Genomic DNA, 28000 nt, shown 5'->3' with positions numbered 1-28000 from the left:
AGTAAGATTGGACTTTCATGAAGGGAATTTTCTAGACTAAGAAGCTATGCATAGGTTTTATTGGTTAAACTAGATGGACCCGTGTGTCTATTTTCCACCAGACTAACTATGTACCTACTCACCTGTGTGAGAACTACAGTGTTTGTTAAAATCGTACTTGCGTGAAAATTTTTTCCCGCACTCAGGGCAGGAATACGGCTTCTCCCCTGTGTGAGATCTTTGATGTTTAACAAGATCTCCTCTCTGTGGATAACATTTTCCACACTCAGCGCAGGAATATGGCTTTTCACCCGTGTGAATTCTCTGATGTATTTTAAGATGGGCATTCTGTGAAAAACATTTCCCGCACTCGGGGCAGGAATATGCCTTCTCACCCGTGTGAGTTGTTCGATGTTGTAGAAGGCCTGATCTTTGTGTAAAACATTTTCCACACTCAGGACAGCAATACGGCTTTTCACCCGTGTGAGTCCTATGATGTGCGTTGAAATGGGACTTGTGTGAAAAACATTTCCCGCACTCAGGGCAGGAATATGGCTTCCTACCTGTGTGGGATCTTTGATGTTTCACAAGGTCTGATTTCGGAGATGAACGTTTCCCACTCTTAGGGCAGGAATACGGCTTCTCACCCGTGTGAATTCTTTGATGTACTTTAAGGACTGATTTTTTTGAAAAACATTTCCCACACTCAGGACAGGGATATGGCTTTTCACCCGTGTGATATCTCAGATGTGACTCAAGATGGGCCTTCTGATAAAAACATTTCCCGCACTCAGGGCAGCAAAATGGCCTCTCACCTGTGTGAGTTCTTTGATGTTTTGCAAGGTTTGATTTTATCGTAAAACATTTTCCACACTCGGGGCAGGGAAATGGCTTCTCCCCCGTGTGAGATCTTTGATGTAAAACAAAACAGTCATATCTTCGTGGAAAACACTTCCCGCACTCGGAGCAGGCGTATACCTTCCCACTCGTGTGCAATTTCTGATGTTCAGGAGGAAGGGTCGTCGGTGAAATTAATTTTACGCTTTCCTCCATGTGATCTCCTGTGATGTCCCCATCTTCCATTTTACAACCTGGAGATAAAGTGAGACGATCCTTTGAGGGTTTCTCCATGGCGTGTCCTGGAAAAATATAAAAACATCGTCAATAGATCTGAGAGGGTTAGTTCACTTCCATCAAGATTCCATCTGGATCAGGTAGATATGAGTGAGCAGATGTTCTATGTGGATGTCCCAACCAGCTGGGACTCTTCCCCTCTTCAGTCAAAGGGCCTTTGGTCCTCCTCCCAGATCACTTCTACATTTACACAGCCTTGTCAGAAGAGCAGGAACCAATGGGGACTGGGAGGTCCATGCTCTTTACACAACCACAAGCCTAGGCACTGGGTCATGTGACCTCTGAGAGTCAAGATCCTGACTTGAAGACCCTTTAGCAACTGAACAAGTGACACTTGACGTCTAGAGATATGGAGCACTGGAGGGTGCTTGCAGCAGTGTTTTCTCCTGGAAAGTTAAGTGTTTTAGTGTCCCCCCTTATCCCAACAAGACTGGTAATAGAGTTTTATGGTAACATTTAGCTATAAGTCTGCTGGAAGAAGAGGGACCAACCTAAGAAAGGCTCAATCTGTGTTCTCATATCTGTGCTACTGTAACTAGGAGTGACACACAACCTAATACTGCCAGCTGAACCCCAGGACGGGTATCAGTACAGGGAGGGGACCATTATCAACCTATTATTGGCTGATATCACTCAGCTCCCGCCCTACTCTGGACCAATCAGTGAGCAGTAACAGAGCAGAGATAAGAGAAGAATATATTATGGGTCACCTGTGCTGATCTCTGTAGGAGAGTCCTCCTCTTTGAATGTCCTCGTCATTCCAGCCTCCTCCGTATATTGCTGATCATCCCATACATACTCCTCCTCCACTTCACACTCGATTTTCACGTTAATTAGCTCTTCACCCTAAACCAACAGAATGGCAGAAAATAACATCTGTAACATAGAAGTATTTATGATGTGAGATCACATAGAAAATATCATCTTGTAGAGTCCACGCATCGTCTCCACATGTCAGAGTGTTCAATCACTTTATGTTCCCGACCCTCAACTCCACCTACCTGATGATGGTGAGGGATGGTGTGATCTTCCTGCATGGAATCCCAGGAATACAGAGGACGGGGACATCTCTCTGGTATTAGGTGACTCCATCATATTGTACTTGTAGATATCTGCGAGACGTCTGGTGCACAGATATGCGCATGCGCATAGTATTTCCCGCAGAACGGCTAACAGGTGCGCGCAAGAATTCTTTAACATGCACGTGCCTAATTCCCGACGGGCTATTTAAAGTTTGCTCATTCCCATGTTCCTTGTTGACTGACCTTCAGCTTTGCCCTGTGTACTGAGTTTATCCTGTATGATTCCCTTATTGCTGACCCAGCTTGTTCTTGGCCTGATCCTGGATTCTGCCTTGTCGTTTACTCTTGACCCGGCTCCGTTCCTGACTTTGGCTCTGCTCATGATTTGGTACCTCGCTGCCCACCTGTTGGTGACCCCGGCTATTCATCCGACCACGCTTCTGTCTCCAATCCTGGCTTCCTGTCCCATTCAATTGACTGTTTGGTTGTCCGCTGTACCAGCTCTGTGCACCGCCGAGTGTTCCAGCCTCCAGTCTGCTGAGAGTCCTGACAAGCTGCACGTCCTGAACCAACAGCGTAAATAGAGTGCCCCTTTAACCTGGGCTAGACTTCTAAACAATACTACTTCTCCTGATCCATTGGTTCGTCAGTCTCCTTGGAGTCGCATCTCCTGCTGCAGGTTCTTCAGTCAACATCCACAGGCACTCATGTTCCTCCTGTCCCCCAGAACCTTCTGCTTCACCTTCAGTGGGGCCCAGGCTGGAGATATGAGAGGCCGACCTCATAATTTCTGTCTCCTATCAGGTACGTGACACTAGCTCACCAAGGAGCTGAAAGATCACCCCCAAAAGTCTCAGGAACGCCCATGGTCATATCCAAAGAGGATCTCCCTGGGATACTTTATGCCAGCGCCAACTGAAGCTGAAAGAAGGCCTTCAGATTGCCTGGATCACAGTGAGTAGGCCGCAGAGACATCCTGAGAGAGAGACTGTTGCCTGTACACCCCCTTCTTGATAGAGCGATGGTTCCAGGCTGCGCCTCAGAGCAGGGGGTCTCCAAACTTTCTAAACAAAGGGCTAGTCTACTCTTCTTTAGAGTTTAGAGGGGTGGACTGTGGCCGATGGGAGTAGAAGATGTCCTGGCATCGGTAAACAATGCCCCATCATTGGTTTCCATGAGAGGAATAGTATCCCATTATCGGTGTCAGTGGGAGGAATAGTGTCCCATCATTGGTGTCAGTGGGAGGAATAGTGCCCCATCATTGGTATCAGTGGGAGGAATAGTACCCCATCATTGGTATCAGTGGGAGGAATAGTGCACCATCATTGGTATCAGTGGGAGGAATAGTGCCCCATCATTGGTGTCAGTGGAAGGAATAGTGCCCCATCATTGGTGTCAGTGGAAGGAATAGTGCCCCATCATTGGTGTCAGTGGGAGGAATAGTGCCCCATGATTGGTGCTGAGGACTGGGTGAGATTGAACACCCCTAGATGAAAATACTTTGTGCCTGGCTGCTTGCTCTAATAAAGGAATCTTGGATCAAACGGCCGGATTCCGGGTTTTCCTTTTATGTGCTCAGATTCAATGTTCTTACAAATATCCTTGATCGTTCTTTATCATTCCGAACTTGGCGTTGAAATTCTCGGTTCATTTGTGATATCTTCACCCTATCGCCAGAAATTCCTGACACTTTTCTAGCTTCTTCTGAAATCCAAGATGACTCCTTGGCTTTTTCCCTCATCTGTAATGTTTCCTTTATTGATTATGGTTTTGATGTCATTCCAAAACTCTTCGTTCTCGTGTATCAAGAACATCCCATCCGGTGTTTAGTTTAATCCAGTAATCTTGTGGAATATTTTCAAGGTCATATCTTGGAGGGCCTCTAATGATCTTCTTCTTGGGCAGCTTTACCTTGATCTTGCATATCGAAAGCTCATGGTCGCTTCCACCATCAGCTCCAGGGTTTAGTCCTTGCTGTCAAAACTGCAGATTTCCACCTCTGGTGGACGTAGTCCATTTGATTACGATGCATGCTATTATGAGAGGTCTATGTGTCTAGCCGATGCTGAGGTGCATCTAGCCGGTGTTTGTGGTGCTGAGGTTGTGTGTTCATGATGGACAGTTGATAGTACAAAATTATCACCGGCTTCATTTCTTTCTCCTAGGCCGTGCTTTCCAACCATTGTATCTTCATAAGCACATCCTACTTTTGCATTGAAGTCTCCCTTGATAAGTAGACCTTAATTCTCTGCTGGATCTTTTGCTTTTTGAAGTTGTTCATAAAACAACTCTTCATCATCCTCAGTAGTTGAATGTAAACCTCCAAATGTAGTTGACGTGTTTCGAGGGTGTTCCGCCCTTCTTCAGAGCTCAGCCTCGAAACGCGTCAGCTACATTTGGAGGTATGCATTCCACTACTGTTTGTACTAGCGGACTATGCTGAGTGGAGATTTCTGGTGGACCTACACTTTTATTTCATGTCCTTTTGTGAGTATGATGTATATACAGTAAACCCCCCTCCATTGCGGGGGCTACGTTCCAGACCCAGCCGCGAAAAGTGAAAATCCGCGAAATAGAAAAACCCTATTAAAATGCATTGTAGGCATGTTTTTTTACTGTCACTGTACGTGTAGAAGCATTTTAAGGTCTTTAAACACACTTTTAAAACAATAGAAACTGATTTAAACACATAAAAGATACTGAGAGACATAGCAAGAGCTATGGAAAACACAAAAATATTTCATTTTTAATGATTTATATAGTAAAATAACATTACAAAAAAAACCGCGATATACCGGGACCGCAAAAACTGAACCGCGATGGAGCGGGGGTTTACTGTACTTTTTTAAAATAAATTGTTGCAAAAGGTAATGCGCTAGGCTGGTGCGCCCTCTGTATTTGTTCCTTTTAGACTTCTATCTGGGTTCCCCTGACCTGTTGGGAGTGGCAGCACAGCCGAAATAGTCCCTAAACCAGCGGAGTCGTGTTTCCAAAATATCAAGTCACACAGCAACCCCTTAAGCGCAGGAGCATACATTTTCTATTTCCAAATCATTTGGTGGAGGGGGGGAATATGGTGTGAGGTTGTTTTTCAGGGGTTGGGCTTGGCCCCTTAGTTCCGGTGAAGGGAACTCTTAAGGTGTCAGCATACCAAGACAATTTGGATAATTTCATGCTCTCAACTTTGTGGGAAGAGTTTGGGGTTGGCCAATTCCTGTTCCAAGATGACTGCCCACCAGTACACAAAGCAAGGTCCATAAAGACACGGATGAGCGAGTTTGGGGTGGTGGAACTTGACTGGCCTGCACAGTCCTGACTTCAACCCAATAGAACACCTTTGGGATGAATTCGAGCGGAGGCCATCTCCTCCAACATCAGTGCCTGACCTCACAAATAAACTTCTGGAAGAACGGTCAAACATTCCCATAGACACACTCCTAAACCTTGTGGACAGCCTTCCCAGAAGAGTTGAAGCTGTTATAGCTGCAAAGGGTGGCCCAACTCAATATTGAACCCTACGGACTAAGACTGGGATGCCATTAAAGTTCATGTGTGTGTAAAGGACGGCGTCCCAATACTTTTGGTAATATAGTGTGTATAAATAAATGTATTGTAACACTTGTATAAAATATAATTGATTGTTACTCATCTACCTGATGATGGTGGGGGATGGTGTGATCTTCCTGTGTGGAATCCCGGGAATACAGAGGATGGGGACATCTCTCTGGTTGGTTCCTGGTATTAGGTGGCTCCATTGTGACATCTGTGTGTCTTCCTGAAAGCTCCATCATCCCTCCATACTCCTCATCCTCCTCTTTATACTCTTCTTTAACAACAATATTATCATCCCCGATGATTTCACTCTGAATATATAATAAAACATTAATTGTAACAAAAATGTTTGTGTATAACTCATAACTACCAATTATTGTCAATCATCTACCTGATGATGGTGAGGGATGGTGTGACCTTCCTGTGTGGAATCCCGGGAATACAGAGGACGGGGACATCTCTCTGGTGGGTTTCTGTAGCTGGAGGACTCCACCATGGTGTCCTGGTACAGATCTTTGTGTCCTTCTGTAATTTCTGACTCCTCCATCACCCCATCCTCATCCTCCTCCTCTTTTATCTCTTCTTTAACCTCAACCTTAAAATCTCTCAGGTTTCCACTCTGAATTGACAAGATATGAAAATATATGAAGAGCATATCGTTATATATTGTTCTATAGTCAAAGAGTTCCCTTTTAATATACTAAAGAATATATTTCTATTAATGTTTGAGAATTCTATTTTGTATTCTTCTGTGGTGAAATATATTGCCACATATAGCTGTGTCCCAGTTGTGTTCCAGATAGTATGAAATGTTCTGCCAAAGATATGATAAGATTCCCGGAAAGAGATGTTTCCCCTATTCAATCTTTTTTAATTGTCAGACTAACCTTTCACTCGACGCCATTGTTGGGTCAAGATGACCCTATGTGTAATTAGGATTTACCACAAGGAATGTATCATCATCCGCATTGACTGTATGGTGAAATCTTGTGTAATCTTGTGAAACCTTGTGTAATCTGTAACTTGGGCTTGTGCCCGATTATGTACTATAAAAACTCTGTAACAAATATAATCTGGGTCACATATCTGTTGGAGGATATGTGGTCCGCTATATGGTGTATACTCTGAAAGTAAACATATAGAGACGAATGCAAACCTGATTGGCGTAGATGTCCTTTATTTCAAGGCTCAACATAACATTGGTGACCCCGAATCGTGTCTTCTTGACTGCATCTCCTCCACCGGCTATCAATCTGCAGGAAGGACAGCAACAAAGAGGCCTCAGGTGAGAAACATTTTATTTCTCATATTGATGCTGTCTCTTCGACTACGATGGTGAGGTGCCAGGTGGGGATTGCAGCCACAGAAGGTAACACGTTTCCTTTGAATTTATTTAGCATTCTGTCTGTGTATGATTACTGAGACTATTATATGGTACCAGATATAAATTGTGCATGCAGATATAACTTTATGTTAGAGGTTTTTAGAAGTACTTCTCCTTTTTTCTTCTTACCCTCAGAAATGACAATATATATAGTCATGTATTAACCACTTTAGCCCTGCTCACTGTGCCTCTACTGCGGCACAGTGGCTCGTTATCGTCGCTGGACTCCTCCCCTTGTAGGCGGCGCTTGCGCGCCGCCGGAGGCTCGCTCCCGCTGTATTCATTCACAGCAGGAGTCGTGCCAGGGGAGGAGCAGCGGCGATCGCCGCTGCTCTTCCCCGATAGTCGGGGAATCGAGTTTGGAGATCCGCCCGCTTGTGTAAACAAAGTGGGCGGATCTCCTAAGTGACAGACAGTGTCAGATTGCAGGGTTCAGCATAGCTCAACCTGCGATCTGTCCCTGTGTCACTCAGTCACCTCCCCCCACACACGTCAGTAAGCACCAGGCATACATTAACCCCTCCCTCTCCAATAGAATTAACCCCTTCCCTGCCAGTGTAATTTTTACAGTAACAGTGCATATATATAGCACTGATTACTGCAGTAATGTCACTGGTACCCCCAAAAGTGTAAAAAATGTCAGTCAAGGGTCCGATCTGTCTGACGCAATGTCGCAGTACCACAAAAAAAAAAAAAAAAAATCGCAGATTGCCGCCATTACTCGTTAAAAAAAAAAAAAAAAACACCAAAAATGACAAAAATCTTTCCCTTAGTTAGTAAACGCAATAACTTTTGCGCAAACCAATCAAAATACGCTTATTGTGATTTTTTTTTTACCAAACATAGGTAGCATAAAACAAATTGACCAAAAATTTAAAATTTTTTAGATTTTTACATTTTTTTTGGGGGGGGGGGGGAAATTTCATATAAAAAAAATGTGAAAAATATTGTTATTTTTTCAAAATTTACGCTCTTTTTTTGTTTATAGCGCAAAAAGTAAAAATCGCACAGGTGATCAAATACCACCAAAAGAAAGCTCTGTTTGTGGGAAAAAAAGGACGTAAATTTTGTTTGGGTACGGTGTTGCATGAGCGCGCAATTGTCAGTTAAATTCGCACAGCGCCGAATCGCAAAAAGTGGCCTGGACGTAAGACAGCAAAATCCTCCGGTGGTAAAGTGGTTAAGGGATGTATTTAAGCAGGTACCACTATCTTCTGAAGTGTGTATAAGTTGTTGAATGACAAGGGGGGTGGTATTAAGGCAAGACTGCCTTAAGCTACAGTTCTTGTGACCTGCTGAGTGTTCTTTGGATTAGGGAGTCAGAGAAAGGGTAAGAGACTAGCCTATTTCCACTCAGAAAAGAGACGTCTTTCTGAGCATAAGAACTGATGAGATATCTAAATTAATGTGCTGGACTGCTGGTACACAGCCGTAACGAATATAATAAATATGACATCAATGGTAACAATGCAGATAATGTACAGATCCTAATGATACTATCAGTGATTGTTCCTCATCTACCTGATCAGGTTTTGCATAGTTGTGATCTTCTGGTGTGGAATCCTCAGAATACAGAGGACAGGAAGATCTCTCTGGTGGATTTCTGTTACTGGGTGGTTCCATCACATCTATATGTCCATGTGAAAGCTCCTCCATCACCCCATACTTCTCATCCTCCTCTTTAGGCTCTTCCTTAACAACAATATTGTCCCCAAGGTTTCCACTCTGAACATAATAAGACAGTTACTGTAACAGACAAGCTTGTGTATGAATCATAACTATCAGTGATAGATGTTTCTCATCTACCTGATGATGGTGAGGGATGGTGTGACCTTCCTGTGTGGAATCCCGGGAATACAGAGGACAGGGACATCTCTCTGGTGGGTTTCTGTAGCTGGATGACTCCTCCATGGTGTCCTGGTACAGATCTTTGTGTTCTTTTAGAAACTCTGACTCCTCCATCACCCCATCCTCATCATCCTCCTCTTTTATCTCTTCTTTAACCTCAACTTTAGAATCTCTCAGGTTTCCACTCTGAATATATAATAAAAATGACATCAATGGTAACAATGCAGATAATGTACAGATCCTAATGATACTATCAGTGATTGTTCCTCATCTACCTGATGCTGGTGAGGGATGGTGTGACCTTCCTGTGTGGAATCCCGGGAATACAGAGGACGGGGACATCTCTCTGGTGGGTTCCCATTACTGGATCCATCTGTAGGAAACACACACACTGACTGAATACATTGTTTCTATGTGTTTATCAGATGATGGGGGATCTAGGTGGACCCTCCGTACTGCTCTCTGAATATCTCCTAACTAACCTGTGCTGATCTCTGTAGGAGTGTCCTCCTCTATGAATGTCCTCATCATTCCAGCCTCCTCCGTATATTGCTGATCATCCCTCACATATGTCTCTTCTACTTCATTCTCAACTTTTATGCTGATCAGATCTTCACCCTAAACCAAGAAAATTATAGAAAATGATGTGAGGGGCGGCTGATTGTCCATCATGACGTCCTTGTAGAGATCCTTGTGTCCTTCTAAATACTCCCACTCCTCCATGGAGAAATAGACAGTGACATCCTGACACCTTATAGGAACCTGACACACACAATGATACAGTCACCATCCAAGACACATCCCTTGTCTGTTACTGGATAATGTCCCAGAATTCCCAGCACCGCTCACCTCTCCTGTCAGCAGCTCCATCATCTTCTTGGTGACTTCTAGAATCTTCTGCATGTTGTGTCTCTCAGGTTTTAGGGAGTCACATGGAGGCACTGTGATGGTCATATGATCACCTGACTTCAGAAGAGGAAATCTCTGTATTGAGGAACCAATAGGAATATCATGTTAGAATCCCAGAATCCTCCTCACCTCTCCAGTCAGGGCTGTGTTTTATTAATAGAGATAAGAGTGATGTCATGTGACCTCCCAGAATCCTCCTCACCTCTCCAGTCAGGGCTGTGTTTTATTAATAGAGATAAGAGTGATGTCATGTGACCTCCCAGAATCCTCCTCACCTCTCCGGTCAGGTCTGTGTTTTATTAATAGAGATAAGAGTGATGTCATGTAACCTCCGATAAACCTCCTTACCTCCCCAGTCAGCAGGTAGATGATCTCAAGGGTGAGGTTTAATATCCTCTCGGTCATCTGACTCCAGTCCTCCTCCATCCTCATTGGTCATGTGATCTATAAAGGTTTCCCTTGCACTTCAAACACGGCACTTTATCTAAAACACCAACAAGATAGCATCTACAAACAGTGCAACTGACAGACTGCAGGTGAACCTGTATTTCCCCATCCAGCTTTTTTCTTCCCAGACTGACTATTACTTTGTCCGCCCTGTAATATATTCCCTCTACCACTCTTTCCCCAATAGTGTCTTCTCTCTCTAAATCCTCATTTCTGTACCCATCTTCTCCTCCGCCAAAGTACACCCTTTCTTAATCAATGACACCTAAAAGCAACAAATTCAATCCCAGCTTATCTCTCGTCTTAACTACTGCATTCCCATATAGATAATTCAATCTCTATTATCCTATCCAAAGTGGGGGTTTTGCCGTCGTCCATCAATAATTTGTATGTGTGGGTTGGTACCTCATGCCATCCTGGTATAGGTATATAGATGATTCGATCTCTATTATCCTATCCAAAGTAGGGGTTTTGCTGTCGGAAATACCGCATTCCCTTCTGTTGGATAACTTCTACAGGAGGAAATCCCTCCTTCAGTCTATCATGATTGCTGCTACCAGACTCATCCACCTCACCAATGGCTCTGTGTCCTCCACCCCTCTCTGCCAATTCCTCCACTGGCCTCTATTCAGTGTCCTCCACCCCTCTCTGCCAATTCTTCTAATGGCCTCCATTCAGTGTCCTCCACCCTTCTCTGCCAATCCCTCCACTGGCTTCCATTTAGAGTCCTCCACCCATCTCTGCCAATCCCTCGACTAACCTTCATTCAGTGTCATCCACCCTTCTCTGCCAATCCTTCCACTGGTTTCTATTCGGTGTCCTCCACCCCTCTATGCCAATTCCTCCACTGGCTTCCATTCAACGTCCTCCACCCTTCTCTGCAAATCCCTCCACTGGCTTCCATTCAGTGTCCTCCACCCCTCCCTGCCAATCCCTCCACTGGCTTCCATTCAACGTCCTCCACCCTTCTCTGCAAATCCCTCCACTGGCTTCCATTCAGTGTCCTCCACCCCTCCCTGCCAATCCCTCCACTGGCTTCCATTCAACGTCCTCCACCCCTCTCTGCCAATCCCTCCACTGGCTTCCATTCAGCATCCTCCACCCTTCCCTGCCAATCCCTCCACTGGATTCCATTCAGCGTCCTCCACCCTTCCCTGCCAATCCCGCCACTGACCTCACCTAATAAAAAACATTAAAAATACTAACAACAACATACAAAGCCATCCATAGCTCTGCCCTGAGCTACATCACCAACCTCGTCTCAATAGATCACCCTAACTGTCCTCTCCACTCCTCCCATGACCTCCTGCTGTCTATCTCCTTCATCACCTCCTCCCATGCTCACCTCCGGGAATTCTCCAGAGCCTTACCGATTATCTAGATCTCACAACTCTGATCCGTGTAAATAGTAAATATGATCTTATTACCTCCTCTGCTGCCACTTCCATCAATGTCTCCTCTCTACTTCCTCCCAACTCACCCCTGACCTGGAACTTCCTGTTTATACCTGACATCACTTCCTGTCTTCCATAGAGACTTCCTGACTTGATAAAAGTGATATCACCACCTTGTGAAGCTTAGTGGAACTGCAGCCCTGAGAAACGTCTCATAGTGCGAACGTAGCCTTGTTCTGTGTGTACGTATTGTACACTGATCAGCCATAACATTATGACCACTGACAGTTTAGATATGTGCATGCCGAAAAATTTTCTTTTAATTTTGGATGTAATCGTTGAAGAATTTTGTTTTGTCGTATTCGTTATGTTCATTCGAATCGTTTTTGGGATTTGTTTCGTATCTTTGTTATTTGTCGTTTCGGGTGGATTGGAGATATTTTGCAGTTTTTCCGGAAGATTGCTACATATCTGATATATTATCAAATCAGACAGATTGAAATAGGAAGGATTCGATATTTTCGGGCGCTACTCCAACCCACTAAGAGAAATGGCATGAGTAGTTTGGACAATACCAACTAGCGTCATGTGCATTCAAATTAAGGAATGGAACGAAATTTAGATCTATTTTTTATATGATTATGAATTATCGAATGTATTGTAAAATTGCATTCATTTCCTTGTGGTCCCGAAACCACTATATCATCATGTGACGTCATCCGAATTAAACAAATGCATTCATTAATTTCACTATAACTTTATAACTCAGAGATTAATATGCATCCAAATCTCTAAAAATGAAATTTTCATCCAAAAAAACAAATCATAACTACATGAATTGCACTTGTCTAAAATTGATTAGCTCGTTACAATGGCCAAAGACCGACCAGCATCTACAATGTGTAAATACGTTTCGGAACTGAACCACGAAACAATGGAAGAAGGTGACCTGGTTTGATAAATCATGTTTTCTTTTACAGCATGTGGATGCATCACGTACCTGGGGAAGAGATGGCACCAGTACGAAGTATGAGAAGGCAAGCTGGCAGGGGGCAGTGTGATGTTCTGGGCGATGTTCAACTGGTAAACCTTGGGTCTTGCTATCCATGTGGATGTTACTATGACACTTACCACCTACCTGTTGCTGACCAAATACACCCCTTCATGGAAATGATATTCCCTGATGGCAGTGGTCTCTTAGCAGGATAATGTGCCCTGCCACACTGCAAAAATCGTTCAAGAATGGTTTGAGGAAAACAAGAATAAGCTTGAGATGTTGACTTGGCCTTTACGTTCTCCAGATTTCAATCCAATCAAGCATCAGTAGGAAAAGCAAATCTGATCCATGGAGGCCCCCAACTTGCAAGCTAAAGGACTTCAAAGATCTGCTACTTACAGCTCACCGTAGCAAGTGAGGTTAGAAAAGATCCTGTCCTGAGCAGAATCTTACAATACAGCCTTGTCCTCCGTTTATATACCAGACATGGACAACATGTGTCACAGGTGCCAGATTTGGACCTCCTGGCCTCCAGGTTCAACATAAACTTTGGCAGGTTTTTAAAGCCTCCCCCTAAAACTCCTTCCTTGTTTGCTCTGCAGTATCAAGATGGAGGGAACTCAAGTGTTCCTGATAACTTTCAACTGGTCCATGTGGATGTGGTAATCTGACCTTATCAAACTCCTGGCAGACACTCCATGAGCTCTTACAGATTGTCCACATCATTTGTCTCAAGGACTGGTTTGCCACCTTGATTCACAGTTGCGGACTTTATTGGTTTGGCTATTGAAGCCCAAGTTGTGAGAGATAGAGGCATCTCTGTATCAGGGATTTTCACGATGTTAAAACTAGGTAGTCTAGCTTTCTGCAAGGTCTACCATCTCATATGAAAGGCATACTTTGCTTGTTGTGAGGCAAGGAAGTTTTATCCAAGGAAATTGTTCGTGGGACAAATCCTGGCCTGTTAGGAAATGGGTCTGGGCCAGCCTTCACCCCTTAGCGCCATCAAGAATTACCTTTATATGTGTGGGATAAGGTTCCAGAGACCATTCTTTGATCAAGACCTTTGTTTAGGACATTTTCCAAACGACTTCCCCTGTAAAGCCATTTGATTTGACTTTGGTTCCCTTGGCACTTTAAAAAACATTGTTCTTCCACTCTTACTCAGAAAATTGTGTCAGGGGAAGATGTCAGCCTTTGACGAAACACTTAGGGCGGGGCCAGGACGTGGTGATGATATCTTGCATGTTGGCTTTGCCGATCAAAACTGCCGTCGGCCTGTACACAGATAAGCAACTTTGAAATGCATTTAACTGGGAGTGCTTTTACCAGATTTTAAGCAACAAAGTGTTTTGCAGATTTACACTATTGTGGACATTTCTTCCTTTGTTTTATATATGGTTCCTGCCATTTCGTGTTGGAGATTTAACATTGGAGTTGCACTGGAGGGTTAATTCATTATGCCTATCATGACCACTCTGTAATTGGGGCTCATGGTGTTCTGGTAAGCTATTTTTTCTTTTTTTACACGGGCACCAAGTTCAGCTTTCCTTGGGAGAAATTGCTGTTTGGAGGACCTTTATTCTTGATTACTATCTTCACTGCGATTTAAGAACTTTTTACTCCATTGTGGCCCTAGAGCAAATACACATTTTTTTTACTTCCCTTACGTTTGTTCACTTTTTATTTATTTGCTTTTAAAGCGCTACTCCGCAGGAGCCGCTGGTATGTTGCTCAGGTCTTCCCCACTTTTGCTCCACAGCCAGGCATAAGGTACATTCACACAGCACACATTCTTCTGCACATTGTCTTCAATAATCAGTCTATGGGTTTTATTTTTGGAGAACTTTGATAGGGAAGGGAATTTAGTGGGATACTCCAAGAAATAGAACTATTCACAGTTGAGGACATCTAACTGATCTTTCGGTTAAGCTCTGGTGAAGTCCTTGCCGATAGCAGATTTCTCCTTAGCAATAGCGCACAGTAGTTTCAGAAGTGCGTAAAGTCCCTCAGTAGTAGTAGTAGTAGTAGTAGTAGCAGCAGGACAAAGCTCTTCAGGTACCAGGCAGTGACGGCAGACTGTTTGGCAGTCTAAAAGTAGTAGAACTGAGCAAAGTTCTATGCAGTAGCAAACAGTTGGACAAGCTTTTCAGAACACTAACCAGTGTTCCCTTGTTTAGACCCTCAGATGACTATATAGCTGTAATGTTCTGGTACCTTTGGGTACCCTAATTACTCTTTCATAAGTGTATGCGCCCCACCATTCTCTTTTGGTAAGGTGCGCATACACCTTTAAGACTGATGCTGTCATCACTGAGCGCCGGACTGGATGGCTATTTAGATCGCCGGCTCTCACTCACATGTGTTCGTTCAAACTACTTTGTGCCTTGATGCTAACCTGTCTTGAAGCTCTCATGCTTGCAAGCATACCTCGCTGTCGGAACCACGCTGCGCTGATCCCTGTATCCCGCTACCGGATCATCCGCTCTTGCCGAACCTCTCCTCTGCTACATTGCTATTAGTGATAAGTACCCCACAGGGGAAACCTCTATAACCTTTATACTAAAGCTTACACTATCTAGCTCTGCATACTAAGGACTATTACTACATCTGCATTATCTAAGATTGCTAGCTCTTGAGCCTACTACCACCTGTTCTTGCACTGGGTTGATCTCTCTTGTATGTCCACCTGCTACTCTGTCATCTACTACCATACATGATTGCTAAACCTATCTGCATCCCATCTGCTACTATCTTACTTTCAAGAACATTTCCTCTCAAGTGTCTGTCATCTACCATCTCTACCCAACCTGTCTCTTCAGCCTATCATCACTGTGTTACTATATACATAAGTCACTCTAGGAAACATCTTATTGAGTGTGTGTATTTACTTGCTGAATAGAGATCATCCACACATGATGAGTCATTGAGAGTTGGGATTGGTGTCTCAGCGTTTCTCTACATGACTACTGAAGTGGAATATTTCTGCAGCTGAAAATCCACATCATACGTAAAACGCAGGAGCGTTACAATAGCACACCATAAGGGGTTAATAGCACTAGCCTATAGACTTTTTTAGGTCTGTACTCACAAAATGTCTAGGGACAGCTGGTAGCCTCCTTCCAAACTTCCAAGCAACACTCTATATCAGTAATACCAGACCAGATCTTGAATAGACAGCCCATTAAGCCTGTAGAACCAGGGTGACTCAAACTTCAGGCCCTCAGGACTCCCACCTGAGGCTGCATGGCAGCACGCTCTCTCGTTTCAGGCCCTCAGGTTGTCCACCTGAGTTCGCATGGCAACACGCTGTCTCGATTCAGGCCCTCAGGTCACCCACCTGAGGCTGCTAGGCAGTACGCTTTCTCGATTCAGGCCCTCAGATCGCCCATCTGAGGCCACATGGCAGCACGCTGTCTTAATTTAGGCTCCTAGGTCGCCCACCTGAGGCCACATGTCAGCAAGTGGCAGGGGAGGCAGCGCTTTTCTACCAGCTTGGTGCAATCCACTGCTAGGAAAGACCAAGAGCCCATGAGCAGATTTCTCCTTTGCAATAGCACACAGTAGTTTCAGGAGTGAGCAAAGTCCCTCAGTAGTAGTAGTAGTAGCAGGGCAAAGCTCTTCAGGCAGTGGCGGCAGACTGTTTGGGAGTCTAAATGTAGTAGAACTGAGCAAAGTCCTATGCAGTAGCAAACAGTTGGACAAGCTTTCCAGAACACTAGCCAATGTTCCCTTGTTTAGACCCTCGGATGACTAAATAGCACACCAGAAGGGGTTAAAATCACAAGCCTATAGATCCTTTAGGTTGTCTGTACTCACAAAATGTCCAGGGACAGCTGGCAGCCTCCTTCCAACTTTCAAACGACACTCTATATCTGTGATTCCAGACCAGATCTTGAATAGACAGCCAATTCAGCCAGCTCTCTGTAGAACTGGGGTCACTCTAACTTCAGCCCCTCAGGACTCCCAGGCTGCATGGCAGCAAGCTCTCTTGATTCAGGCCCTCAGGTCGCCCCCTGAGGCCACATAGCAGCAAATGGCAGGGGAGGCAGTGCTTCTCTTACCAGCTTGGAGCAATCCTCTGCTAGGAAAGACTAAGAGCCCATGAGCAGATTTCTCCTTAGCAATGGCACACGGTAGTTTCCAGAGTGAGGAAAGTGCCCCAGTAGTAGTAGTAGTAGTAGTAATAGTAGCAGGGCAAAGCTCTTTAGATACCAGGCAGTGGCAGCAGACTGTTTGGCAGTCTAAAAGTAGTAGAACTGAGCAAAGTCTTATGCAGATTGGCTTCCCCTGCATCTCCTCCCTCCTTCTCTTCCTTGGCCAATAGCATGGCCCCTCCTTTCCGCCAATCTAGAAATGGGTCCTTCCTGATTGGCTGGGAGGATAATCAGTGTGATAATAGTGAATATTCATTTGGTATTGTCACACAACTGCGTGGGCTCAGGGCGCAGTGCTCTGCGCCCCGAGCCCACCCTTTTTTGAAGCCTATTAGAGCCTCAGGCTCTAATCACGTGCTTAAAAAAAAAAAACCCCATTGGAATCCATGAGTCCGGTGCCCTGCATGTAGATTAGGGGGCCGGACACATGGATAGGGGGCCCCTAATGGATGAGACGCCCCTGGTCTGTCACCTATTAGTGGTCAACTATAGGTAGATGTTCTCTAAATATTGCTCGGTCGTATCCTGTTTGTATACTGTACTTAAGATGCCGAGAAGAGGAAATAAAACGAGTAAAGCTTTCATGACATTCTGTGTTTGTGTGTTGAGTGCATCGCTCCCGAAGCAGTAGTGAGGAACGGAGGGTGTCCCGGCACAGGTTACCAAAGAGAAGGTAGGTAAGTAATACATCCCTCAGATAGATAGGTACCGTTAACTCGTTACAAATCTGGGAATATTCTTTTACTGATCACAGTATCCTGGATCGCTAACTTATGAAATGACGAGAAGGACCCCCCTCTCAGTGGTTACCCAACACTCTTACCTTACACCACTATGGTGTACATAGCCAGTGCAGAGAACAGAGCTGCAGAGGCAGGGACCCAGCAAGCTCTGTCCTCTAGAGCAGGGGTCTCCAAACTATGTTTTCTTTTTTGGGTCTCATTTTGGGTTTCCACAACCTGTTGAGAGTGGCAGCACAACGGGAACGATGACCATAATAGCTGAGTCGTATCTCCAGGAAACGAGTTGCAAACAATCCCTCAAGGGCAGGAGCAATTTCTTTTACATGGCCTTTCGGTTGTTCAGGAACTACAATTCTCATCATGCCTAGTCATGTCTGTGAATGTAAAAGTTTTACAATGCTTTATGTGATTGTGTTGTTCCGCAACAGCTGGAGGGCCGTAGTTTGGAGATCCCTGTTCTAGAGCAGATTCTCAACCTTTTTTCAGTCAAGGCACCCTTCAACATTATGGATAATCTTGAGGCGCCCTTTAAACATTATGGACAGTCTAAAATGTAAAAATTATTCTAATAGTTTTACATAATGCAGCAGCATCCACAAGTCCAAGTAGGACACCTAGCGTTAGCGGTGATTTATTCTTCCAAAGCAAATACACTTTTTCAAATTGATACTGACTACTATTCAATGTTTCTCTTTTCCCTCAGTTTTTATCCATCAATCAGCTAATGTGACCCCAACACTGATGGAGAGAGGCAAAGGAAGGGTCAAACAAGGATGCTATGCAGACGACTGACATCCTCCTTACTGACTGATGCCATTGGTCCTTAGGACATCGGCAGCAAGAAGGCTGTAATAGTGCACAATGAAAACCTATGACTTGGGTGTAACTAAAAAGGCAGCCTTCATCCGCACACCGGCTTGTATACAATTTTTGGGCAATTTTTAGGCATTTTGCCAAGGCACCCCTGAAAAAGGCTTGGTTGAAAAAGGCTGCTCTAGAGGGTACCTACAGGATGGGGTTTCAAACTCATTAGATACAAGGCCTGCAGCAAAATGCCTAAAAGAGGACCTTGGGACAACACTTTAAAAGAGATAAAGACAGACTGCCAAGAGCAAGAACCTGTTTTCCTGTGATTTTCTAATGCTGGGAGTCCTGTTCATTAAGGAAATTGTGGACCAGCTATAACGGAGGTTAAATGGCTTTTAGTGTACCTCTATTGCATAGAGATGAATTGTTAATTTTCTTCCGCTAGTAAAGGATAGATAGCAATTGAATGTGCCCATGTTATGATATTTGGTGGGTTGTTTAGCTCAGTGTAGCGCTCATTAGTGAGTAGAGTCCACGCCAGTTGTGCCGCTTAAGGCTTGTATGCCCTATTTTATTAGAAAGAAAAAAAAAATCCAACAACAGAGAACAGTTGCCCACGCAGGGGTATCCATTAATGCAAAACAAAGTAAGAGGAATTACGGGAGGAATGATATTTGAGTCTATGAACATACTTGGAGTATACTACAGACGTCCTGTTCATTAGGGAAATTGTGTACCAGCTATAACGGAGCTTAAATGACTTTTAGTGTATTCCTATGGCATAGAGGTGAAGTGTTAATTTTCTTCCGCTAGTAAAGGATAGATAGCAATTGAATGTGCCCATGTTATGATATTTGGTGGGTTGTTTAGCTAAGTGTAGCGCTCATTAGTGTGTAGAGTCCACGCCAGTTGTGCCGCTTAAGGCTTGTATGCCCTCTTTTATTAGAAAGAAAAAAAATCCAACAACAGAGAACAGTTGCCCGCGCAGGGGTATCCATTAATGCAAAACAAAGTAAGAGAAATTACAGGAGGAATGATATTTGGGTCTATGAACATACTTGGAGTAGACTACAGATGTCCTGTTCATTAGGGAAATTGTGTACCAGCTATAACGGAGTTTAAATTACTTTTAGTGTATTCCTATGGCATAGAGGTGAATTGTTAATTTTCTTCCGCTAGTAAAGAATAGATAGCAATTGGATGTGCCAACGTTATGATATTTGGTGGGTTGTTTAGCTCAGTGTAGCGCTCACTAGTGAGTAGAGTCCACGCCTGTTGTGCCGCTTAAGGCTTGTATGCCCTCTTTTATTAAAGAGAAAGAAAAAAAAATCCAACAACAGAACAGTTGCCCACGCAGGGGTATCCATTAATGCAAAACAAAGTAAGAGGAATTACGGGAGGAATGATATTTGGGTCTATGAACATACTTGGAGTATACTACAGACGTCCTGTTCATTAGGGAAATTGTGTACCAGCTATAACGGAGCTTAAATGACTTTTAGTGTATTCCTATGGCATAGAGGTGAAGTGTTAATTTTCTTCCGCTAGTAAAGAATAGATAGCAATTGGATGTGCCAACGTTATGATATTTGGTGGGTTGTTTAGCTCAGTGTAACGCTCATTAGTGTGTAGAGTCCACGCCAGTTGTGCCGCTTAAGGCTTGTATGCCCTCTTTTATTAGAAAGAAAAAAAATCCAACAACAGAGAACAGTTGCCCGCGCAGGGGTATCCATTAATGCAAAACAAAGTAAGAGAAATTACAGGAGGAATGATATTTGGGTCTATGAACATACTTGGAGTAGACTACAGATGTCCTGTTCAATAGGGAAATTGTGGACCAGCTACAACAGAGGTTAGGTAACTTTTAGTGTATTCCTATGGCATAGAGATTGTCAATTTTCTTCAATTCGTAAATAACATTTGAATTTGTGTGTGCATATATATATATATATATATATATATATATATATATACACACATTTATAGTACTCTTTGTGCCTCCATAGTGTTTTTTCTGTGAATGTAAAAAGCTTCTATGCACAGCCATATTGTTCAGTAAAAGCATATAGGAAAGGTTTGTTTCCTTGGGCTTAATGCAGGAATTGGAGAGCCGAAAAAAAAAATATCTTTGGTTGGAATTACGGGAGGAATGATAGATGGGACTTTGAACTGATGGACTTTTCATTGGAGTCTACTATAGACGTCCTGAGATTTATGAGAAGGGGAGAGTCGGCTGTTCCAACAAAGTACAAGCCGGTAAAACCAAACTACTAAGACACAAGATTAGGATTATATATATGCATTTTTATCAGGTAAATATGAAATGTTACATCTAGAAATATCATGTTTTCCACTTTAAGACAGCAGGTGGGACTCTCAAAGCAGAGCCTGTGCATGCTGATGACTACCGCACAGAAATTTTCAGTCTTGTAATGTAGTCTGATCTCCCCTTCTCCCTCATCCATATCTAGATTCTCTCTCACCATGATGTCTTCCTATGAAGCTTCTGCTGAAGAGATGGGGAGATCAGACTAGAGGGACTCAACAAGCAGTAATATTCGAAAAAGAAAAAACCTGGAAAAACAACCCTGAGGGAGGATTTTCCTGAAAAACGGGGGAGAAGGGAGTTTTTCTGGAAAATCCTCCCTCAGGGTTGTTTTTCCAGGTTTTATTCTATTATAATTGGGATGGATGCCTAAAATAAACTTATCCACCTATGAGTGCAACTGAGCAGTTATATAAAGCAGTAATATTCCCTCCTCTCAGAGTAAGCCAGACAGAACTTTAGGAAAAAACAAAAAATCTTACTAAACGTTTCAGTGTTTCTTCCATGATAAATATAAGAGGAGCCACGTGTTTTCTGAGGTGTATATCAAGGTGTGCTTCCTCCCAGTGTGAGATCTCCGATGTACGGAAAAATATGATCCATATAGAAGACATTTACCGCACTTAGGACACCAATACATTTCGAGGGTTGTGTGGGTTTTCTAATGTTTGAGAAGATAGGTCTTTCATGAAAAACATTTCCCACCCTCAGGGCAGGAATCTGGCTTCTCCCCTGTGTGAGATTATTGATGTTTGACAAGTTCTTATTTATGTGGATAAAAATGTTCCCACGCTCAGGGCAGGAATACGGCTTCTCCCCCGTGTGAGACTATTAGTTACATAGTAGTTGAGGTTGAATAAAGACAATAGTCCATCCAGTTCAAGCTGTGTTGGTGTGAATCATTTCCCATACCCCTGAATGTTAATGTCCTTGAGATGTATGTCCAAGAGTCTTTTAAAAGTAGCCGTACTTCCCGCAGTTACTACCATTTGTGGCAGAGAATTCCAGTCTTGTAGCCCTTACTGTAAAGAACCCCCTCTGTAGCCTGAGGTTAAAATGCTTCTCCTCTAATCGCATTGTATGGCCTCGTGTCCTCATGCATTCCTTGCGACTAAATCGTTTTTTTTTCTATGCTCTGATCACCGTTGAGGTATTTGTAAATTGCTATCATGTCCCCTCCCAGGCGTATTGATGTTTGACAAGTTCTGATTTATGTGGATAAAAAATTTCACACACTCAGGTCAGGAATCTGGCTTCTCCCCTGTGTGAGATTATTGATGATTGACAAGTTCTGATTTAGGTGAATAAAAAATTTCACACACTCAGGGCAGTAATCTGGCTTGTCCCCTGTGTGAGATTGATGATTGACAAGTTCTGATTTATGTGGATAAAATTGTTCACACACTCAGGGCAGGAATACGGCTTCTCCCCTGTGTGAGACTATTAATGTTTAAGAAGTTCTGATTTAGGTGGATAAAAATTTTAGCACACTCAGGGCAGGAATACGGCTTCTCCCCTGTGTGAGTTTATTGATGTTTGACAACTTTGGATTTATGTGGATAAACATTTCCCACATCCAGAGGCGAAAAAGAGCTTTTCCCGTGTGTAACATAGCTGATGTTCAGTAAGCTTGGACTTTCATGAAGGGCATTTTCTAAACTAAGAAGCTACAGTATGTATCTACTCACCTGTGTGAGACTCGGATTGGGCAGGTGTGGAAAGTGGGGTCCCCCAGGGTTCTGTCCTGGGACCAATCCTGTTTAATTTATTCATAAATGATCTAGAGGAGGGGATATCTAGTACAATCTCAGTATTTGCAGATGACACTAAACTAGGCATGCCATTATCTTCTATGCAGGATGTAGAAACCTTACAAACAGACCTGAACAAAATAACGGGGTGGGCAACTACATGGCAGATGAGGTTTAATGTTGATAAATGTAAAGTAATGCACTTGGGGGCCAGAAAGCAAGCTACTCACTAGGGGGGGAACCTCTGGGTGAGTCTAGGATGGAAAAGGACTTGGGGGTACTGGTAGACAACAGGCTTGGCAGTGGCATGCAATGCCAAGCCACTGCAAGCAAAGTCAACAGAATACTGGGATGTATAAAAAAGGGGATTCACTCCAGAAATAAAGAGATTATTCTCCCACTCTACAAGACTCTGGTCCGGCCACATCTGGAGTATGCTGTCCAGTTCTGGGCACCGGTCCTCAGGAAGGATGTGCTGGAACTGGAAAGAGTCCAGAGAAGGGCAACAAAAATAATTAGGGGAATGGAGGACATCAGCTATGAGGAAAGACTACAAGCACTGAACTTATTCTCTCTGGAGAAGAGACGATTGAGGGGGGATATGATATCAATGTACAAATACTGTACTGGCGACCCTAGCATAAGGAACAAACTATTCAGAGTAAGGGAATACAATCAGACACGTGGCCACTCACTAAAACTAGAGGAAAGGTGGTTTAACCTTAAAATGCGTAGGGGGTTCTTCACTGTGAGAGCGGTAAGGATGTGGAATTCTCTTCCACAAGCAGTCGTATCAGCAGGGAGCATTGATAGTTTCAAAAAACTATTAGATGGACACCTTAAAGACCACAACATACAGGGGTATACAATGTACGGTTAAAAGCAAACACACACACACATCATAGGTTGAACTGGATGGACTGTTGTCTTTTTTCAACCTCACTAACTATGTAACCTACAGTGTTTGTTAAAACCGTACTTACGTGAAAAACATTTCCCGCACTCAGGGCAGGAATACGGCCTCTCCCCTGTGTGAGATCTTTGATGTCTAACAAGGTCTGATCTCTGTGAATAACATTTTCCACACTCAGCGCAGGAATACGGCTTTTCACCCGTGTGAATTCTCCGATGTATTTTAAGATGGGCATTCTCTGCAAAGCATTTCCCGCACTCAGAACAGGAATATGCTTTCTCACCCGTGTGAGTTTTTTTATGTTTTAGAAGGCCTGATATTTGTGTAAAACATTTTCCACACTCAGGACAGCAATACGGCTTTTCACCCGTGTGAGTCCTCTGATGTGCAATAAAATGGGACTTGTGTGAAAAACATTTCCCGCACCCAGGGCAGGAATAGGTCTTCCTACCTGTGTGGGATCTTTGATGTTTAACAAGGTCTGATTTCGGAGACAAACGTTTCCCACTCTTAGGGCAGGAATACGCCTTCTCACCCGTGTGAATTTTTTGATGTGATTTAAGGCCTGATTTTTTTGAAAAACATTTTTCACACTCAGAACAGGAAAACAGCTTTTCACCCGTGTGATATCTCAGATGAGAATCAAGATGGGCCTTTAGATCAAAACATTTCCCGCACTCAGGGCAACAAAATGGCCTCTCTCCTGTGTGAGTTCTTTGATGTTTTGCAAGGTTTGATTTTATTGTAAAACATTTTCCACACTCGGGGCAGGGAAATGGCTTCTCCCCCGTGTGAGTTCTTTGAGGAGGACGGGACTTCGGTATAAAAGATTTCCCAGATTCCTCCATGTGATCTCCTGTGATGTCCTCATCTTCCATTTTACAACCTGGAGATAAAGTGAGACGATCCTTTGAGGGTTTCTCCATGGCGTGTCCTGGAAAATAGAAAAACATCATCAATAGATATAAGAGGGTTATTTCACTTCCATCAAGATTCCATCTGGATCAGGTAGATATGAGTGAGCAGATGTTCTCTTTGGATGTCCCAACCAGCTGGGACTCTCCCCCTTCTTCAGTCAAAGGGCCTTTGGTCCTCCTCCCAGATCACTTCTACATTTACACAGCCTTGTCAGAAGAGCAGGAACCAATGGGGACTGGGAGGTCCATGCTCTTTACACAACCACAAGCCTAGGCACTGGGTCATGTAATCTGTGATAAAGAAGAGGTCCAATGTCCTAAAAATGAAGACCCTTTACCATAGAACAAGTGGTGCTAGGCTCCTGGTGATATGCAGCACTGGAAGATGCTTGCATCAATATTTTCGAAAGGAAAGATAAGTGTTTTAGTGTTACTCCTTATCCCACTGAGACATTTAAGAGTTAACATATAGCTATATATCTGCTGGAAGGAGAGGGACTTAAGAAAGGCTTAATCTGTGTTATCATATCTGTGCTACTGTAAATAGTTGTAGCACCCTCTAGTGTGCAACTAGTGTAAGTAAATGTATTTTGTGACTCATGGTAGTTGTGGGAGTCTGTAATTGAGTCGGGTTTCTGTAGGTCAGGCTGGATGGCTCTATAGGGCAGTTCTCTGGTACCTTCCCCTGGATCTAGAAGCTTGGAGAAACGGTGGGCGTAGACCAAGAGGTCCTGACCTGTATACTTGAAGGAATCTGGCAAATCCTTAGGCAGAGGACCTGGCAGGGTGGCTGGGTCAGCCCTTAAATATGGTGGAGCCTGGCCAGCAAGAGGGGGGGAAGATGGAGTGCTGAGGTTGCTGTCGTGTAGCCTGGGAGGAGACCCAGAGTCTTGGGCTCTTCCTCCAAGCTGGAGATGAGGAAAAGAAGGAGAGGAATCCTAAGAGAGGGATCTCTATTACCTTTGAGTCTTGAGGCTGGCATGGGAGGATCCGATCAGTTGGAGGCCTGAACAGGAATTTTGCTCAGTGCAGCAGGGAGCAAAGGACAGTGTGACTACCTCAGGACACCCAGGGGCATACAAGGGGAGAGACTTCCAGACGTAGCGTAGGGAAAGGTCTTCTGTGCGCAGGCTAAAACATGTTCCTTTTCGAGCTCACAAGAATTGGGCACTGGCTAATGCATATGCACATGCGCAAAATTGTACGCGCACGAGCCATCGCGCATTCTAGTGCCTGATAGAGCACACGTGCGCCTATGACAGATGTTTGCGCCAAACAGACTATTTAAACTCAGCCAGTGCTCAGGATCAGTGCTGCTTTGTCTTTAAGCCCTCCCCGTATTCTGTGTTACCGTTATCTTGTATCCTGATTCCAGTTGCTGACTCGGCTTTTCTGACCACTCTCTGAACGCTGTCTTTACTGACCCCAGCTTGTCCTTGACCTCCAATTCTGTTTTCTCCATTGGTTTCCATTGCACCGATTGGCTCCTGACCTAGCTTGTACCCAGACTACGTTATTGCCTGCTCCTTCGTACCTGATCTGTCCTGCTACAGTCTGCTACCAGCGCATGCCTCACCTGCCCGCTGTCGCCAGTACCAGCCTGCTTCAGGCTGCCATCCTCCAGCTGTCTGCTTCTCTGAAGACCTCTCCTGCCTGACGTAGATACCTACTCTGCTGCTGGCAAGACCTACAGGCACTCGTGCCACTCTGCACTCCTGCGCCTTCTGTTCAAACTACCAGGGGCCTCGAGTCAGAGGTGTAAGTGAGGCCGAACCAAACCTATCCCCCATTGATCTGGCGGATTGGAGTGGAGTAAAGCCTGGTCCAGTATTGCAAAGTGTTCCTTTCATACGACCACTCTGGAGGCAACCTATAAAGGTTCTCTTATGCTGGTATTGGGTCCCAGCCTGCATCTCCAAATCAAACCAATCCTATAAATGATAGATGTTTTCAGGGATGCCCCCAACGAGGAGTTGAACTTCATATCTGATGGTCCTACCCCCCTTTGGTGGGATTCTGGTCAAGGGTGTTTGGATTGTTTTTCACCCTCTTCCATGTACCTATTCGCAAAGAAGCCAAGTTAGCACTGCTTCACTGCCCGATCCCGGGTCTCTTCTCATACCAACAGAAGCTGACTTCCTATCTATTTATAGCCGCTAAATACGCAATAGCCAGGGCCTGGAAGAAAATGCCTGTTTTTCCTTTGCGGGGTTGAGGAGCATCCTGACGACCCTCATGATCAATGAGAAGACGAGTAGTATCCTCCACGACTCTCCCACTAAATTTCTCAAGGTGTGGGCCCCGTGGTGGTCTTACCCTCTCCCTACTCTGCATCCGACTAGCTTAGGCCTGTCTGATTTACTCCGCTCATCTCCCAGCCTGGGGGATCTTTCTCCCTTTGCCTCTCTTTCTTCTCCTCTTCCATCGTCATTCTTCTTATCTTTCTCTTCTTCCCCTTTTCCTTGGACCCCAGTTCCTTGATATGTAGCATACTTTCCAGGTACAGCATTGTGCTTAATCCCAATCCTTTGTCCTGTGACGTTTTCAATGAGCTGGTAGTATCTGCAAGCGTCAGAACTGTGTGAGGGTTCTACTGAGGAGACACTCTACTCCTGTATATAGTTTGCACGAGCCATCACGCATTCTCGTGCCTGACGCCGCACACGTGCACCTAGGTCCCCTTTTTTACTAAAGGGGACTGAGAGCTCCTGGTTTGTAAAGAACTTCCGTCACCTATCCATAGAGACTGCCAATATTGCTGAGGGAGTAAAGTCCAGGATCTTTTTACGTACATAGAGAAAGAAGTTTGTTCTCATCTGATGTTCATCAAGCCACGTTGGGCATTCCATGATCCCTATACCCTATCCAGGCTGTTTCCCCTCAATAAAACAACAACAAGCCCATGGACTGATTTCTTGTGATGCAAGTTGGAAATGGAGTGTTGCTTGGCTATGCAGGAATAGGAGGACTCAGTGTCCAGCAGCTCCTGGGGGGGGGGGGCGCTATATAGGAATGAAACGCAACCTAACACCGCCAGCTTCACCCCAGGATGGGTATCAGTACAGGGAATTGCTCTTTGTCAACCCATTTTTGGCTGATATCACTCAGCTCACACCCTACTCTGGACCAATCAGTGTGCAGTAACAGAGCAGAGATAAGAGAAGAATATATTACGGCTCACCTGTGCTGATCTCTGTAGGAGTGTCCTCCTCTATGAATGTCCTCGTCATTCCAGCCTCCTCCGTATATTGCTGATCATCCCTCACATACGTCTCTTCTACTTCACCCTCAACTTTCATCTTCATCAGATCTTCACCCTAAACCAACAGAATGGCAGAAAATAACATCTGTAACATAGAAGTATTTATGATGTGAGATCACATAGAAAATATCATCTTGTAGAGTCCACACATCGTCTCCACATGTCAGAGTGTTCAATCACTTTATGTTCCCGACCCTCAACTCCACCCACCTGATGATGGTGAGGGATGGTGTGACCTTCCTGTGTGGAATCCTGGGAATACAGAGGACGGGGACATCTCTCTGGTGGGTTCCCGGTATTAGGTGGATCCAACATGATGTCCTTGTAGAGATCCATGTGTCCCTCAGAAAGCTTCTCCATCACACCATACTCCTCGTCTTCTTCTTTTATCTCTCCCTTAACCTCAACTTTAGAATCTCTCAGGTTTCCACTCTGAATATATAATAAAAATGACATCA

At 44.2% G+C, this 28000-nt stretch overlaps 2 protein-coding genes across 2 annotated transcripts in view; one reads left to right on the top strand and one right to left on the bottom strand.

The window, feature by feature from the left end:
• LOC309562915 (uncharacterized protein) overlaps window positions 1-28000 on the top strand; it is a 523709-nt gene that overhangs the window by 199653 nt on the left and 296056 nt on the right. The gene's annotated exons all lie outside the window — the stretch shown is intronic.
• On the bottom strand, window positions 2-27953 carry LOC309564455 (uncharacterized protein). Its single transcript, XM_082269085.1, has 7 exons — window positions 27753-27953; window positions 27462-27597; window positions 23410-24297; window positions 22020-22129; window positions 8878-9102; window positions 1824-1959; window positions 2-1118 (listed from the first exon to the last, which is right to left on the bottom strand). Exons 1-7 carry the CDS (start codon window positions 27900-27902, stop codon window positions 115-117), a joined length of 2649 nt encoding a protein of 882 aa, XP_082125211.1. The 5' UTR covers window positions 27903-27953; the 3' UTR covers window positions 2-114.

Source organism: Pelophylax lessonae (genome assembly GCF_965119305.1).
Source record: "Pelophylax lessonae genome assembly, chromosome: 9".
Taxonomy (NCBI): domain Eukaryota; kingdom Metazoa; phylum Chordata; class Amphibia; order Anura; family Ranidae; genus Pelophylax; species Pelophylax lessonae.
The sequence above is the reverse complement of the archived record's forward strand: the minus strand, read 5'-3'. Positions and strand labels throughout refer to the sequence as shown.